The 16,227-nt window shown below is 46.9% G+C and overlaps 1 protein-coding gene across 8 annotated transcripts in view; it reads left to right on the forward strand.

Annotated features, from left to right (window-relative positions):
* Positions 1-16,227, forward strand: part of PRRC2A (proline rich coiled-coil 2A) — a 2,343,739-nt gene that overhangs the window by 942,766 nt on the left and 1,384,746 nt on the right. For all 8 annotated transcript variants that reach the window (XM_069635075.1, XM_069635076.1, XM_069635077.1 and 5 more), the window contains exon 11: positions 1,929-2,130. In XM_069635075.1, the coding sequence (XP_069491176.1) occupies positions 1,929-2,130 (202 nt within the window). The remainder of the gene's footprint in view (positions 1-1,928; positions 2,131-16,227) is intronic.

Raw genomic sequence — 16,227 nt, forward strand, 5'->3', positions numbered from 1 at the left:
AAGGACCAAGCAGTTCACTCTTACCCTACCCAGGGAGGAAGGGGGCTTCGGCCTCCCCGACTTCCCACTCTACCACAAAGCAGCTCATCGTAGAGTGATCGTGGAGCATATGCGAGACGACCTGGGGACATATTGGACATACCTCAAGGATATCGATGTGCACCCGGCCAAAGTGAGGGACTTACTGTGGGCCCCCCAATAAGTGGATACTGAGCAGATTACAAAATCACCCTACCTTGGGAGTACTAGAGTCCCTTTGGAGGGGGTGGGGGGAGATGCACAGAGAACCTGTCCACATGGCCCTCCTTGGTCTTCAGTCTGGGGCCCAGTCATAGGATTCGGAGACCATGGCTTCCGTAATGCTGGAGAGGGTGAGACGGCTGTTCTGACGTGGAGAATTTTAGACTATGGGGTGGCGGCAGATGTTCTGGCAGATAAGATTACCATATTGGAGTACCTGAGACTGAAAGGAATTCTGACCGACTGTATATGGGGAGAAACATTGAGGTAGCAGCGCACGCCTTTTGAGAAAATGCTAGACACAGCACATACAAGGAGAGGGAGGGATGGTTCCAAACTTTATAAAGTCATGAATGTAAGCGATAAGAACATGCAGGGATTTAAACAGTACTGGAATCAGCTAGCTAGTGAAGAACTCGGGAGACATGGGGGAAGATGCATAGAATAGCATTCCATGAAAGCCTCTTCACGGCTGATATGGAATATAATTTTAAAGTTTTCCAAGGGTGGCACAGAGATCCCCTTAAGATTTCCAGAATGTTTGCAGGAGTATACCCATTGTGTCTGAGGTGGTGTGGCCGGGTTGGCTCAAGAGAACATGTGGTGGTACTGCCCACGAATCCAAACCTATTGGAGGGACCTACTGGGGTTGATGTTTGAAATCATGTGAGAGATTCTCCCCCTTGATCCCCTACAAATGTTATTGGGGCTCCCACCGAGAGACTCAGATACCTATATGTACCCAGAATGTGGGAAACTATGCTCAGGGCAGGTAGGGTGGCAGTGGCCCAGAAATGGAAGAATGATTGGTTGAAAAAGCTTAGATATGTACTCAATGGACACGCTGACGACAATGGTGAAAGAAGAAATGAGCTTATTCATGGTGGAGTAGAAGGAGCCATAGAAAAATGGGGATGGGATGTGCATTCGAGGGGGTAGGATCCTCGACCACCACAATAGTGGCAGGAGAAGGGGAGAAGGATGGAGGGGGAAAGCAGGGGGGGGGGCCACCTCGGAAGAAGACATGGTCAGTATGACTGGAGCGCTATGGGTGAACATCACTCAACTCACAGAAGGAGCACACCCCACAGGGAGGAGCAGTCCAGGCTAGAACCTGAGGGCTGGGAGAGCAAGCTACATCCTCAGAGACCACTTCAAGGATGAAAGACACTTGGCTCAGAGCAGGGATGTGCCGGGAACCACCAATGTTAGTTTGATAGGGGAGGGAGTGAGGTGGGGGGAAAGAGGGATGTTTACTCTGAGAACCTGTATGGATGCAATGTGATGTGTAAAACTAGTTTTCTTCAATAAAAATGTTAAGTTGAAAAAACAAAAAAATGTTCAGTGAGTACATCTATCCCGGAGGCTAGCCTTATCTCTAGGGGTACCAATTTTAGAAATCCATCTCACCACCTTACTGGGTTAGGGTTCCTAGTCGTGAGTCCCTGTAGCCATGGTGCCTTGTGTTGGGGAATGATTGGTGAATTACTTAATGTGGCTATAACTTCCAGATGGTTTGGGCTCACATTGTTTGGGCCTTGTAGTCTTATCGGGCACTTCTGGTATCTAATGGAAGTCCTTAACTTCTACTTATCCTGTGGTGCCCTTGTGCCTTGATTTTCAAATCCGTTTTAAGAGTATTAATACTAGTTAAACTAAAGAGCCTGTTTTTACATTGTACACTTTAGAGAGAAGCAGACTGCCAGCAGTGAGCACCAGCTACCCCATCCCACAGACAATGGGGAGAGCAAGAATGCTGCGCCGGTGGAGCAGCTTGCCCCGGTCAAGGTTGCCTGGAAGGAAGTTCCTAATGAACTTGAAGTGGAACCCACAGCAGTCCAGCCACTGAAGTGTCCAGTTGCCAACCGAGCGCCACCTGCAGAGCTCCAGGTGAGACTGGTAGGAAAGGCTGTTCTACTGCATGCAGTTTTCAAGGAGAGAATGGCCCTTTAATCTACTCTTTTGGAGGGGTGGGTGGGCTGGGCTCCAACCTCTGGCTCTCAAGATATTTTGGACTACAAATCCCATGATCCCTTACGATTTCTAACATTTGCTAGGCCTCATGGGAGTTGTAGTCCAAAACCCTGTCTGGCCAAATGTTGCAAGCCCACTGTCAGGAAAGACTTTCTTTTGCTGCTTTCCTCCCTTGCATTTCTATGTCACCCCCTTCTTTTTTGCTTTGTTTCCCTGCTGACCTGACTTTTTGGAGGCAAGTAAAGCAGTCTGCTTTACGTCCCTTGCTTTGTGCTCGTTTGTTTTGGGAAATTGATCAGTCCATAACACTTACAGTACTGGGACATTGCCTCCCTTAGTGAAGACTTTCCATATGGTCAGAATGGAATTCCTTGTATATTCAGACCCACACACAGCACCTTAAAGTGAAGTGCGGTTAGGATACTTTGTATCCTTAACTTTTTATTTTGAGTTGGTTATAGTGAACAGCGAACTCTGAGAGGTTAGCCAAAACCCAGTCAAGATGGCAATGGAGAGCAGACCACACTGTTCTCAGGAGAGCGAGGGTGTGGGTTTCAGACACCCTCAATGAGTCCACACAATATCATTCAGAATAATGCAATTTTGACAAATATAGAAACACAAATGTATCCTAGGCTTTCTAAAAACGTTAATGAAACGGGTGGTAGTATCGCACAATTTTTCTAGGATAAAAATATATACATTCACCATGTGTTGATATATGCATTAAAATAACTTCTTCAGCAAGCAGGCAAGTAAATCAAATGCAGTTAATTATGGAACCAGTTCACAAGTGAATTCCCGAACTTAAGCAGTCCAAACCCTAAGAAGAATGAGGCCTTGTGCCCAAAAGGCACAGGAGCCATAATGCGTCTCCACAGAATGGATTCTCCTAAGGTAAGTTCTAATTTACTTGAATTGGATCAACCTACTCCAACACTTTAACTAAAGTAAGTTATTTTGTATTTAAATGTTTATGGCCCCGGTTCAACAACCAAAAGGCAGTGGAATGGGAGGTGTAGGAGACAAAGGGACTTAGTCCCCATGTCATCCTATGGAGGACAGGGCTGGGGTGGCAGATGCACGGTTTACTTACGCCCCTTGACTATGATTTTCCCCATGTGAATTGATTGTCTGGGGCCACTGTAGTTTGTATTTCCTGTGGTTGGTTCCAGTGTGAGGTGCCCAGGTGCTGCGTGTCTAAGGAGCCTTCTAGTCTGATACAGATGCAAGATGCAAATCCTGGCGATAAAAAATGTAAGTAACACTGATGCAGGCCTCTTCAGGACACTTCATTAGAGGAAGAAGAGTTCCAATGACTGTCTCTGCACACAGTCAACACCAGGTGTCCTTCCAGTCACGATCACAGAAGCTTCTGTAGGACAGAATCTCATATTGCTGGCACCCTGAAATTCAGAGGCAAGGCGACTTGTGACACAAGCTGATGACCCAAAGATCCGGTTGCAACTGCGTAACGGTGACGGTTGTGTTAACTTAGCCTATGTGTGAGATTGTCAGTCCACTGGGTGGCCCAGGTACACTTACCAATTCTCGGGATGGCTGGTTCCTCGAATTTGTCGAGACTTGTTGGTCTCACTAGTTGAAGGGCTGAAGCACCGCTCAGGTTCTTCAGAGATCAAAGTAGTCCAACAGTGCTTCACTGTGCCTGATGCAGGAAGGGATGACATACCTCTTGGGAGTCTTCTTCGGATCTTCAGTCGGCTGGTTTAATCACAAGGGATTCTTGGCGCCAAAGCAGAACTGCAGCCATTTCTTCAGAAGTCCTCCTCTTATCCAAAATCCAGACTGGAAGCAATTCCCAATCTGATCTTCACCATTCAAACATCCAGTAGTTGCTGAATCAGGGACCACTATTGGTTTCACTAATGCCTCACACCTAGACTATCTGGCACCATGGATGTGGAGTGGGATCAGACAGATATCCCCCCCACCCCACCCCCCCCCCCCGCCCTCCCTTCCTGGGATAGTTTGGTCTTCTTTCCTGTCTTGCTAGGTCACAATCCTTTTTACGGTCCCGCACTTCCCTGGGAAAGGTGCTAATTTCGCAGGCTAGTGATTCCTGTGTCCCAGGAAAGGGGTGGTATTGTCCACATCCATGGTGCCTGAAAGTCTAGTTGTGTGGCATAAAATCCAGTTGTCCTTGATTGGACCACTTCTGGCTGCTTGGTTGCTGCAGAGCCTTACCGTTATGTTGATTTATACTGCGCACTGCTCTCGTTTTCATGGTCTCCAGGTCATCTTGTGGCTCTGTAAGAGAGGTGGGTGGGGTTGGTAAGTGAGGGATAGGTTAGTGGTTGTACTCTTTTTGTTGATGCTTGTAGTACCAGGATAAACTGACGTCTTTTCGTGGTTATTTTGGAGTGCTTTATTGTGTGCACTGGACTTGTGTTCGGAAAGGAGCCTCCAGTGTCTGAGTTGTCTGCAAGGGTTTTGTTTTGTAGCACGATTAGCGAAGCGTGTGTGGTTTGTAGGTTTTTGGCGGGTGGTTTCATTAGCCCTTTGGGCGTGTCATACATGAAGAGGTATAATTGTGTGGGAAAGAGGCAGGATTGGTTAGTTGTTTTTTGGTGGGCTCTAGGTGTGAAGTTTTTATTGGTTTTTTGTTCTGTATTGTTTCTCATTTGCTGCAGTCCCATAGTATGGTCTCTGGAGGTGTTCTTCTAGTTTTCTCTGTGAATTAAATAACCAGGTTTAGTATTTTCCTGAAAGTTAGATGGTCTTCGGTCATTCTTATTTCCTTCAGTATCAAGTTCCCTGGTTTGGCTATCAGGTGGGAAAAGGTGGTTTCCTCTGAATTTCCTTTTCTTGCAGTGTCTTGTTTTCATTTGGAGGTCTTTGCTTGATTTTCTGTTACTTCCTGCTTGGTACATGGCAATTTTATTCTTGGAGTAATTTGGCTCCTTGTCAGTGTCGTGATTTGTGGGCGATGCAGAGAACATTTAAGTTAATGCGTTTCTTTGCTGGTAGCCAGTTCAAGCTTCTTTGTGCCAATGTGATGTGTGTTCTCTTCTATTCAGTCTCAGGAGTAGTCTTGCTGCAGTATTTTGGATGCATTGTAGTTTTGTGAGGCATTTTGGCATTCGTAGGAAAAGATGGTTGGCGTAGTAGTATTTCATTGATGATACCAATGAGATGATTGTGAGGGTTCTGTGTACAAAGTTGATCCCTCAAAGGAGGTAGACCATTTTGTTGCTGTTGCATTAATTTGTGTTTCTAGACAGGCCCTTGGCCATGAAGGGCAAGAAAGCAGGTGAAAGATTACAACATGGAGGGGCTGCAGGGGCAAAAGTACAACACATCAAGGCCAGGCCGCTGTTTCACTGTGCATGGCTGGCCTCTGGGTGGCAGCTGTGTACCAAAGAAAGTGGGTTTGTGGGGACATGCACCAATTTACAGAAGGCGCATTTACATTTGTTGTCGTCCATTGCCATTAGTCGAGTGCATTTCTCTTAAACAGTGTAGGTATACAGAACTCGATCTGCAGGTCTAGGAGAATTTTAAAGAATGTGCAGGGCCTGACTCATCTCACAAATGAGTTACTTTAGTGGTGCACAAAAATGCTGCATTGCTTGTTTTATGTCTTTAGTACAAGTAACTTCTGGTAACATTAAGCATATTAGTACAACATCTATTGTATGATCATGAACTGGTCTCTCGGCAGCTTGCACACAAGTACCATGAATCCATCCGAGAGTCGAAGCAATCCTTTTTCACAACTAAAGTGGAATTGGCACTGAACCATTCTAGAGAATTGGTTTCTGGTAAATGTTTTTCCTCTTCAGCTCGGTTCATACCAACAGTGATGCGGACTCAATGTCTCGGACTCGTCTGAATTTTTTGTCACAAATTGTCGAGATACCAAGTCTATTAGTGCAAAGGGGTATTTGACCTCTTATTACCCTGGCTGAGAAAGAGTCTCCAGTCTCAATTCCCAGAGTTCTCTGTGGAAGATGCATCTCAAGCTTTTAATCAGCTGCTTCTCAGATCCAGTACCTCTGGTGGTCCTCTGGGATATTATGCCTAGTATTCCTTGGCAGTTAAACTTTCGTGTCAGTCCGGTCCCATCCCTAAAAAAAAAAAAACGTAAACAGGCCATGGTCAGAAAGAAACTGTCACTGGATGTCATGGTTTTGGCTAACAAATGTCCTATTTCTCTTTTGCCATTCTTTATGTAGCTTCTGGAATCTTTGGTAGGCACTACTCCTTACTACTTTTCTTAAATCTCATTTCTTTGAACCCTTTCAGTTGGGTTTTTGCCTAGGGCATGGGACAGAGTGCTTTCTGCTATCTCTTCTCGATGACCTAGTCATGATGGTTATTAGGTAAGATTTTCCTAGAAATGGTAAATCTTCCTGGCCTGTATCAACCCCAGAACTTTTAGCGTTACTAGTGGGATAGTTTTCCTTAATACCTCTTAGTGGGAGCCTTTTTCCGCACCCACTGAATCTTTTACTCTTTTTATGGTTTGGAAAGGCTGCAGTAAGCAAATGCTGCGCATTCCGGATCTTGCACTGTGGGATGTGGCGTTTGGCAGACGGGAGCATAGGGAAAGTGAGGCCACATTAGTAAATGCAGCTTTGATGCTGTGACCGCTCTTTCTCTGATCAGTAGAGTCTGGTTAAAGATCAGCCGATTTGTAGTGTTCCCACCAATTTGAAAGATTGGGAGGATGGCCCACCGGCAAACGTGCGTGCCGTGGATGCAAGACGACACAAAGCAATACAGGTTCGATCCCCGGGTCCGTGCTTAGATAGATACCTCTTGGTATTTAAGCGTGTTATAAATATGGAACTAAGAAAAAAAAAAAAGTCTAAAACAATTACGCAAACTAAAAAAAAAAAATTAAAAAAAATTGCTGCAACAGCGCCTCGATGCCCGTGGGCTGTGTGAGCGCTTTAAAAATGCTAAAATAAATGAATAAAAAAATAAAATAAAAAAGATGGGGAACTACACATCCCAGAATTCAAAGGGGGGAATTAACTGGATGCCCTTCTGATGCATGTCGACAAAAAGTTAGCTCTGTAGACTGTGTAGGACACTGGGCCTGTCAGTGCTTTGTGCTACTACATAAACTGGCCCCCACACCCCCACTGCCCTCTGTGTAGATTTACACATTGGCACTAGAGTTGCTTCGCTTGATCCTTCACCTGCCTTCTGCATATGGTACTTGACTCAAGCAGGCAGGACAGATTCTACATTCAATTTGAAGTATCCAGAGAAATGGGGTTGAGAGATTTCTCAGTGTTATCCTCGGTTTGTGACACCACCCAGGAAAGCATTCCTTCGTCTCAACTCACATGACAAGGGTCCTAACGCACTCAGACCTGGGGAAAATGGTAATAATGAGGCTGTGGTGGTCTAGGCCATGTTTGTGCCGATATGCATTTTAACTGTCATTTTCGAAACGTTTTTGTGCCGCCACTATCTTTAAGAAGGTAAATGAACATGTAAGAAATAAATCGACAGTGCCCCCTGAAAGTTGTCCTTTTAGGATTACATGTTGAGTGGTGACTCCAGGCAGATGGTAAACAAGCTAGTGATTTGATCAATATGCAACCTTTCGGTGAGTGTGTTGGCTATGACATTTTGACAAACGAAACACAACATGGGCTTTCAGACCTCACATGAGTGACTTTTCTCTCTTTAATGGGATAAAGCGCTATCAAAACAAACTTTCATGACTGATCGCAGCGAGGGTTCATGATGCCCATGCCATGTGGTTCCAAAATAATGCAGGTCGAGGCCGATTTTCAAAGCGATGACCTTTGACTGAGCAGCAAGCTCATTGCTCAAAATGTACATTTTAACACTTCCACTAGTCACTCTTTCATTCAAGGCGATCAACAACTGAGCGCCACTAAAGACCAAATCTGCAGCCGCCTTAGATTCTTGGACGATCAGCTAAAAATGTTCAGAGACCAGTTTCAAAATGCTGACAATGTATGACCTTTAAGAAAGTTTTGGTTAAGGTTAGTTGACTCCACCTGCTATACCGCGATAACCGTGATATACCGTCATTTGGCAAGAAGGATATCATACAGCCATAAAACCAATACTGTGACACCCTTAGTGCGGATTCCCAGACCCCACTGCACCAGGAGACTTACGACAAACGCCTCCCTGGAAGGATGGGGAGCTCACACGGAAGTCTCCGCGCAAGGGGCCTGTGGCTATCGCAGGAGAAGATGTTGCACATCAACTTGTTGGAGCTGCGGGCAGTATTTTAAGCCCTCAAATCCTTCCTTCCCTCGAGGGCAAGGTGGTACGGGTGTTCATGGACAACACCACCACGATGTTCTACATCAGGAAGCAGGGTGGCGCCAGGTCCCCGGTGCTCTCCAAGGAGGCGCAGGAGCTGTGGCACTGGGCCGTCGCACAGGGGATGTTCGTCATTCCGTTTCATCTGGCAGGAGTGAAAAACACTATCGCCGACTCTCAGCATGGAGCTCAGAGCTTGCCACGAGTGGGAACTTCGGAAGGACGATGTAAATCACCTGTTCCGCAAATGGGGCAATCCCCACATCGATTTATTTGCGATGGCTACGAAAACACCAAGTGCCGGAGGTTTGCCAGCAGGTTTCCCTAGGCGGGCAGTATGAGGGACGCATTCTCATTCCCCTGGAACGGCCTGTTTCTCTAGGCTTTCCCTCAATTGCTGTTGCTTCTTCGACTAGTCAATCAACTCACAGTCCCGGTGCAGGATGATCCTCACCGCACCGGCGTGGCCAAGACAGATATGGTACCCAGACCTTCTCGGAATGTCAGCTGCCCCTCCAGTCAAGCTTCCGGTGGTCACAGATCTTCTCGCCAGGGAAGGAGGTGCAATCCTGCACCACAACCCGGGATCGCTGAACCTACAGGCCTGACTCCTGCAGCGTTAGAATTTCAGCGGCTTCGATCTCCCAGCAGACTGCAAGGAAGTACTTGACAAGGCCAGAGCATCATCTTCTCTTATATGCTATGGGCATAAATGGAAGAGGTTTGCCGTTTGGTGCCGTGCACAGAAGATCGATCCTCTACGAGTCACGGCTCCGCAGGTACTGCCATATTTGCTGTCGTTGACGAAGGCCGGCCTGTCCCATGCCTCCAAGGTTCACCTGGCGGCTATCTCCTGCTTCACCAGATCTCCGGGACAGTCGTCGTTATGGTCACACCGTCTGGTTAAGGAGTTTATTAAAGAACTGTTCCGTTTGTTCCCCCCCGATGAAGGCTGGAGCCCCGGCGTGGGCGCCCAATGTGGTGCTGACTAGGCTCATGGGTCCCCCATTCGAGCCTTTGCATTCAGCGCCACTGATGTTTTTTGTGGAAAAATGCTTTTCTTGTGTCCATTACCTCTGCACGACGAGTGGGAGAGATCCAGGCCCTCTCATATAAACCACCTTACTTGACATTACACGAGACGAGGGTGGTACTACGGATGCACCCCTCCTTCATGCCCAAGGTGCCATCGGACGTTCATCTAAAGAAACCCTTGGTGTTGCCTGTATTCTTCTCTTCGTCACCGCTGAGAGGACTTTTCACTCGCTGGATGTGACTAGAGTGCTGACATTCTACATGTACCGCACAAAGAGTTTTCGGAAGACTTCACAACTGTTTGTGAATTTTGGCCCTGTGAACCAAGGGGAAGGCCCTCTCCAAGGCTTCCATTGCCAGGTTGCGCTCTGGCTGCATCACCCATTGTCACCGGTTGGCAAACCGACCGTTGCTTGGCCGTCCGAGCCCATTAGACCAGAGTGATCGCTGCAACTACGGCGTTCCTGTCTGGTGTCCCCCTGCTGGACATCTACAGGGGTGCTACGTGGAGGTCGATGCACACCTTTACGAGATTCTACTGCATAGACCGGGATTCCAGGGAGGAGTCCAGAGTCGGCCAAGCAGTGCTGCGTAACCTGTTCGCTCTAAGGGGAGCCTGGTGAGTAGGTAAGAGATGCTTATGTTGAGCCTTGCCACCTCCCGTGGTTGTGCATGTGTGTATTGGTATGTATTTATTCATGAGCATGTGAATCCATGCCAGACCCTATGCTGGAGAAGGAACAAGTTAGTTATCTGTAACTGTTCTTCTCCAGCATGGGTCTGCTGGCATGGATTCACATGTAAACCCTCCTGCCTACCCTTCTGCGGTTCTTCTCTTGGTCCTATTGCCACTTTACGTGCTACCAAATCTGAAGATGGCTGCCAGAGGAGGGGCTTAGGTAGAGGTCAGTCATTGGCTGGGGGACAGTATGACCCAGAGACAAGTGATTGGTTGTTAGGAGAAAGACAGTTCAGAAGTTAAACTGATTTTTTTCTTTACCGAGGATTCCCAGCCTGACGGGGAATATTCATGAGCATGCCAGACCCATGCTGGAGAACAGTTACAGGTAAGTAACTTGTTCCTTATTCTCTAACATCTTTTTGGCAATAAAGTGCCTGTTGTTGCTGGGTTGCCCTAGGGGCTCCCCCTTTAATGTTTTCTGGCTAACCTTGAGAGAACTACAGTTCCCAAGGGTATAACAGATCTTTGGATCCCTTTTACATTTTATCATGTGAAGGCCGCACACCCCACTTTATCTGGAGTGCTGGGGAGATGCAATGTATCCCCTTTCACACTAAAACTGTAACAATTCAGTTACTGGCACAGGTTTACCTTCAGTGGCTGGTGGCAGTGATACCTTGTATTAATTTGGCGCACCTTTACTTGCAGCTATGTGCACAGCTGCAGTAAAGGCACCCAAGGGTGTTCATGTTACCAAAATGGCCCCTGTCTTTTTTCGCCATTTTAGTGTTGCTTGTCCTTTCTCTGACATCCAGGGCGGAAATTCCTTTGTGTGATTTTCATCTTCGGCGGGAGTCCCCTGGACTCCGCACCCAGGCTCCAGTCTGTCTGTGAAAGCAGGAAGCGAAGGAGGAGTCCAGAACTCCACAGCCCTATGTCTCCCTCCTTCCCTGAATGGGGACAAACCCCATTTGGGGGAGAGGAGGGGGGGTCTGGCTGTCCTGATTGGACAACCAGACCACCCCTTGTTGTAAAATGCAGGAAAAGAATGCAGAGTTTGTGTTGTAGTTCCTGTTAAATACTGCAAACCTGGAAGCTGAAGACAAGTCGCCCACTGGAACCGAAACCGATTAAGGACAAGCAGCTGAATCGATTTACAGCAACTGGAGAGCCTGCTGTGTAACCAGAGCCTGCTATAGCCCTTCCTTCCAATCGACCTGGGGACTCAGAAAACGACGACCCAGAGCCTGGTGAGACCCACTAGACTCTAGAAGACAAGCATTTTGATCCATCTCACTCGTTGCTACAACCTTGAGGGGCTGCAATACCCTGGGGCCTCGAGCCATCTGCGGTGTAGTGTCTTCTGAATTTTGCTGAAACTTTGTCGGCATCCTGGCCGATCTCCAGATCAGGAATCAAATCTGAAAAGTCCCCTTAACATAGTGCTGGACCTTTAACTAACAGAATTCAACCGCAATTTTCTGTTTCTTCTGTGCTCCTGGAAAAGGTGCCAAATCTGCAGAACCGCATTCTGCCGCGAGGAAACCCTTGCCTAGAGCCTTCTTCATTGATCCCTGCTGTAAATTTCCTTCTGCGGTCTTGTTTTCAGTCACCATGACAAGGAATCCAACCAGGTTTTTGGCTGCAGATCCTGAAGTAGTCCTGCTGCAAAATCTTCAATGCTGAGGTACTGTTGGCTTGGCTTGGGTATGTACGTACCTTAAGTCTCTTAAGAGTTGTGTAGCTGTGGGTTGTTTTCAATGATGGGGAGGCTTCTTATCCAGTTCACCCAGTCCCACTGCTAGAATCCTGCTGTGAAGCCCCTTGACCACCTTCTAACTCTTGAAGTTTAATACTCACCGGTTTGCCCAGTCTTCCTGAGGAACCTTGACCTTTGCTACTTGAACCTATTCGTACACTGTCCGTTGGTCACTAGATTCTAGTGACCCCACACCTCTTCTGTCACTGAGAACACTCATGCTCCAAGAATAAGGGAAATACTTGTAAGGGATTCGGCCTATTGCCTAGAAAAGAAAGTGTTTAAAAATGACTTACTTGTAAAGAGTTGGCTGGTAACTGTAGCTCTAATATTGAACACTTACAAAAGTTCTTAACTTGGATGTGTGATGCACTATTCTTAAAAGTGGTCAACATCTTTCTTTCCTTCGAAACCGTTTCTACTTTCTAATAAAATGTAGATGTGAAGGTATATTATTCAACTGTGATTAGGTTGTGCCTCTTCCCAAAAGTAAAGTTAGTTTCACCAGATTATTCCTGCAGGATAATTGTATGAGTGTCCCCCAACTGGGTCTTACTTCCCCTGACTTGGTGCTAGCCTGTCCAGAATAAGTATTCGGTTGTTGCCTACTTACAATAACTTTGTTATTCAGTAAAGTGTAACATTGGGGTTTGCTTTCCCTGCACAGTTGTAGACAGAAATCAGATTTTGGTTCTAACTGTCACTCATAAGTCATACATAAGTTACTTGTATAGCTGGGAAAGATCTAACTTGGACTTCATTGTGAGATTTAAAAAGTATATCTACGGTGCCCATATTAGTCAATTGTGAAGAGCGCAGTGACTCCCGTGGCAAGTCTGTAAGCGATTTTAAAAACTGTTCTGCATGTATGTCTGCCATGTCGGGTGTGTAGTTAGTGCAGATACCCTCTTTGCCATAGTGTTTGCACCTATCTGCCAATGGGATTGCGTGTCTCTGCGGATCGATCTTTTTCAGACATGAACCACCTGAAATAAAAACTTTGATCCCTTCTGACAGCATTTGAGTGCAGTTGCAAGCTACCCGCCAGATAACTGAGCACTGGGGGATAGCATGCTGTGTCAGCCTTCACATCGAATGTCCGGATTGGTCTCCTACATTCTGAAATGTGACAATTCTTAAGAGACAGCTAATAAAAAAATAATGAATGTGGATATTTAATAAAACATGTATTGACTGTGCCTCGGCCCTTCATAGTAGGCTGAGTGGTGGAGGTTATACCTTCTTTTTTGGAGAATGCCTAATCTTTCCCCCCTCTTTTCCTTTCCATCGCCGTTCTGCCTTCACCCTGTATCATGGAAAATACACCTTTTTAAATGTTGTCCTTCCTGCAGCAGGTGGTATCCCTGGAAAGACACGCACAAGGTGTGTAATCAGTCTTCGTAGGGACCACCCCGAAAAACGCTGCAAATACTGCAAGTTGTTTTTGTCCTAAAATCTTAAAGGTCCATAAAACAAAATGCTGGGGCCACCACGCCAAGCAGGCCGATGCTGGAAACTCCCTCCACGTCAATGGCAGCATGCGTCCTAAGTGACGCAGAGGGCGAACGGGGCTCGGGAGATTCCCACGTGCGAGCCCCAGATTCTTTTGAGTAGGCAGTCGACCCTGTTATAGAAACTACACCCGGCTGCTCAGGCATTTGCGCTCCACGCCAAACCCACATACTGTGGCTGACAGTGGACTGTCTACCATTAAAGCCCACGCGGTGTCGAATGGAAGGTCCATCAAATCATCCCTGTCCTCTGGCCATGGTGTTCGCCGCATGACAGGCCTCCGAAACAGACTTCTGAATTTTTCTGACACTGTCTCTAAAACAGACCACCTTTTGGTTGCTGAAGGCTTGTGTTCAAAAGCGCTATGACGCCCCTTCCACTACTTTAAAGGTGAGAACTCATCAAGAAACACGTCCTGGACACACTCTTAAAGTCCAAGAACTTAATTTTCTTACTCTTCGGTGTCCCCACTGACCCTATCCTCTTCTTCCCATAATAAAAGCCCTTCTCCTCCCAAAGACACTCTTTCAGGGGCCAAGCACCACGCTCTGCACCAATAGAGGGTAACACTCCTAGTCATCTACATGACACCCCTGTTCCCTCCGTGTTTCCTAGTGCCACTCAGTTTGACAAGGTAATGTAGATAATGTCCTGCTTTGTGGACTTCTGTCCTCTCAAGGGGAAGCAGCTAAGGATCAGCCATCTGCCAAAAGCCCACGTATAGAGCCCATTACCACACAGGACACCTCTCGGGATCTATATTTTATAGACCCCTCAGGTTCCAAGATCCTGGGAAGGGGACCAATATGATCCTGACCAATATTACAATGACTGTCTGTCATACAGTCACTGGACCATCAGGATCAGCCAGTGGCTGTCTCCCAAGTACATAACCGGCTCCATTACATTGAGCTCCTTCTCAAGGCTGCAGAACATTTTCAAATTGACACACAGGAGGCCCAAATGGATAAGGGCCTTGTGGAAGACATTCTTGGGGGCAAAATGTCTGCAACACAATTCCTTCCCCTCCTGCAATTCCTTCAAAAACATATTCAGCATTGTTTACTCACTCCTAACCTTCTGAGGGCAGTTAACCACCGCATTGAAAACATGTTACACCGGCCCCATCTGTCCACCTATGCATCATGGGTCAGTTAAAACCTGACGCCCTTGTTACCACCACAAGAAAGAGGGCGGGCACACCGCTAACCTCTTTGGAGGCCTCTCCTAATAAGGAGAGCAAGAAAATGTGCACTCTGGGCAGAAAAGAGGCTTCCTCGGCTGCCTACCAGGCAAGAATTCCCAATAATACAACTCTTTAAGCTAGCTACAATTGCCATATGTGGGACCAAGTACTACAGCAAATTGAAAAGGTCCCAGCCCCGTTAAAATCACAGCTCGTAAAGATGCTTTGAGGGTAAGCAAGTTGCCACAACTGCACCCTAAAGAGCAACCTGGATGTCGCCGATAGTACAGGCTCGATAATAGCAGAACTTTAATTGAATGCCACGCCTGGTTAAGGCAATCTGGCTTCAAGCTCGAAACACAAGCCGCCTTGCTAAACATGCCTATTGAGCCTAATGCACTGTTTGGTGAAGTGGTTGAGGCCCACCCTTAAAAGTGCAAAATCCCTTGGCCAAGTATCAAGCAAGCCTTTTTTGCGAAAAAAAAGTGCTTTTAACACAAAGCGGTGTCGTGGGCAAAACTCACAGCGCTCTTCAAATTATAATCGAGGTAGCCAATCGTCATTGGGGTTCCTCACAGGGCAGTCCTCTCAGAACTTTCAAAGGGACCACAAAAGGTCTAGAAGCAGAGGTAGGGCCTCCTCAGCCAGAGTCTTCACCCCACCAAAACAATTATTCCCCGCTCCAGGTCCCCTCCCATGCCACTCAAGTAGGAGGTTGCATGTTTCAATTTACCCACGCATGGGGGAGGGGGGGGGGAAATCACCTCAGACAAGTGGGTATTATCCACAGTAGCGGGCTGGTTCTGTATAAAGCTTAGACAAAGACCAACCAACCGCCAAGACAAAAGACGCAGGGAGAACAGCGCATATTGCTAGAGGTGGTCATGGCACTGCTGGAGAAGGACACTGTAGAAATCGTCCAGGAAACAAGGTAAACAAGGGTATTTATTCAACGTACTTCCTTGTGCCAAAGAAAGACCAAACAATATGCCTAATCTTAGACCTGTGTTCAGTGAACCCACATGTCAACCCACAAGCATTTAGCATGACAATGCTGCAGGAAGTAATCCCCCTACCGAAACAAGGGGACGACATGACAACATTGGATATGAAAGATGCATACTTTCATATTTCAATGTTCCCAGCGCCCAGAAAATACCTGCTGTTAGGGAGAATTCTCAGAAATGTGCTAATTCCCTAAACCTTAGACACCCAGCATCTTTGCTGGATTTTGAGGGCTGGATTTTGTTAACCTTGAGAGAGAGAGACCCTTTTCCCACACATGTATTTTAACGTGAATTTTACATCTGTTTCTTTTGGTTATGGTGTCTGACAAACTCCATAGGCATCATCTTTTGTTTTTGGTGTGTTTCTGCTTACCTGGAGGTGCGCTTCATGAACGAAGCATTTCGGATTGCCTGCAGCCCATTTTGAGCCCAGCAGCACTGCGAGCCAAGCTCCTGCTGCTCCCCTGCTTCCTGGAGGAGGCGGGGCCTGTCACGCACACGTGAGCGATCACGTGATTCCAACCCAGCATTTATTGCCGGCATATCCGCCCGA

This window comes from Ambystoma mexicanum, chromosome 13, assembly GCF_040938575.1.
Source record: "Ambystoma mexicanum isolate Mex_15411 chromosome 13, UKY_AmexF1_1, whole genome shotgun sequence".
NCBI lineage: Eukaryota > Metazoa > Chordata > Amphibia > Caudata > Ambystomatidae > Ambystoma > Ambystoma mexicanum.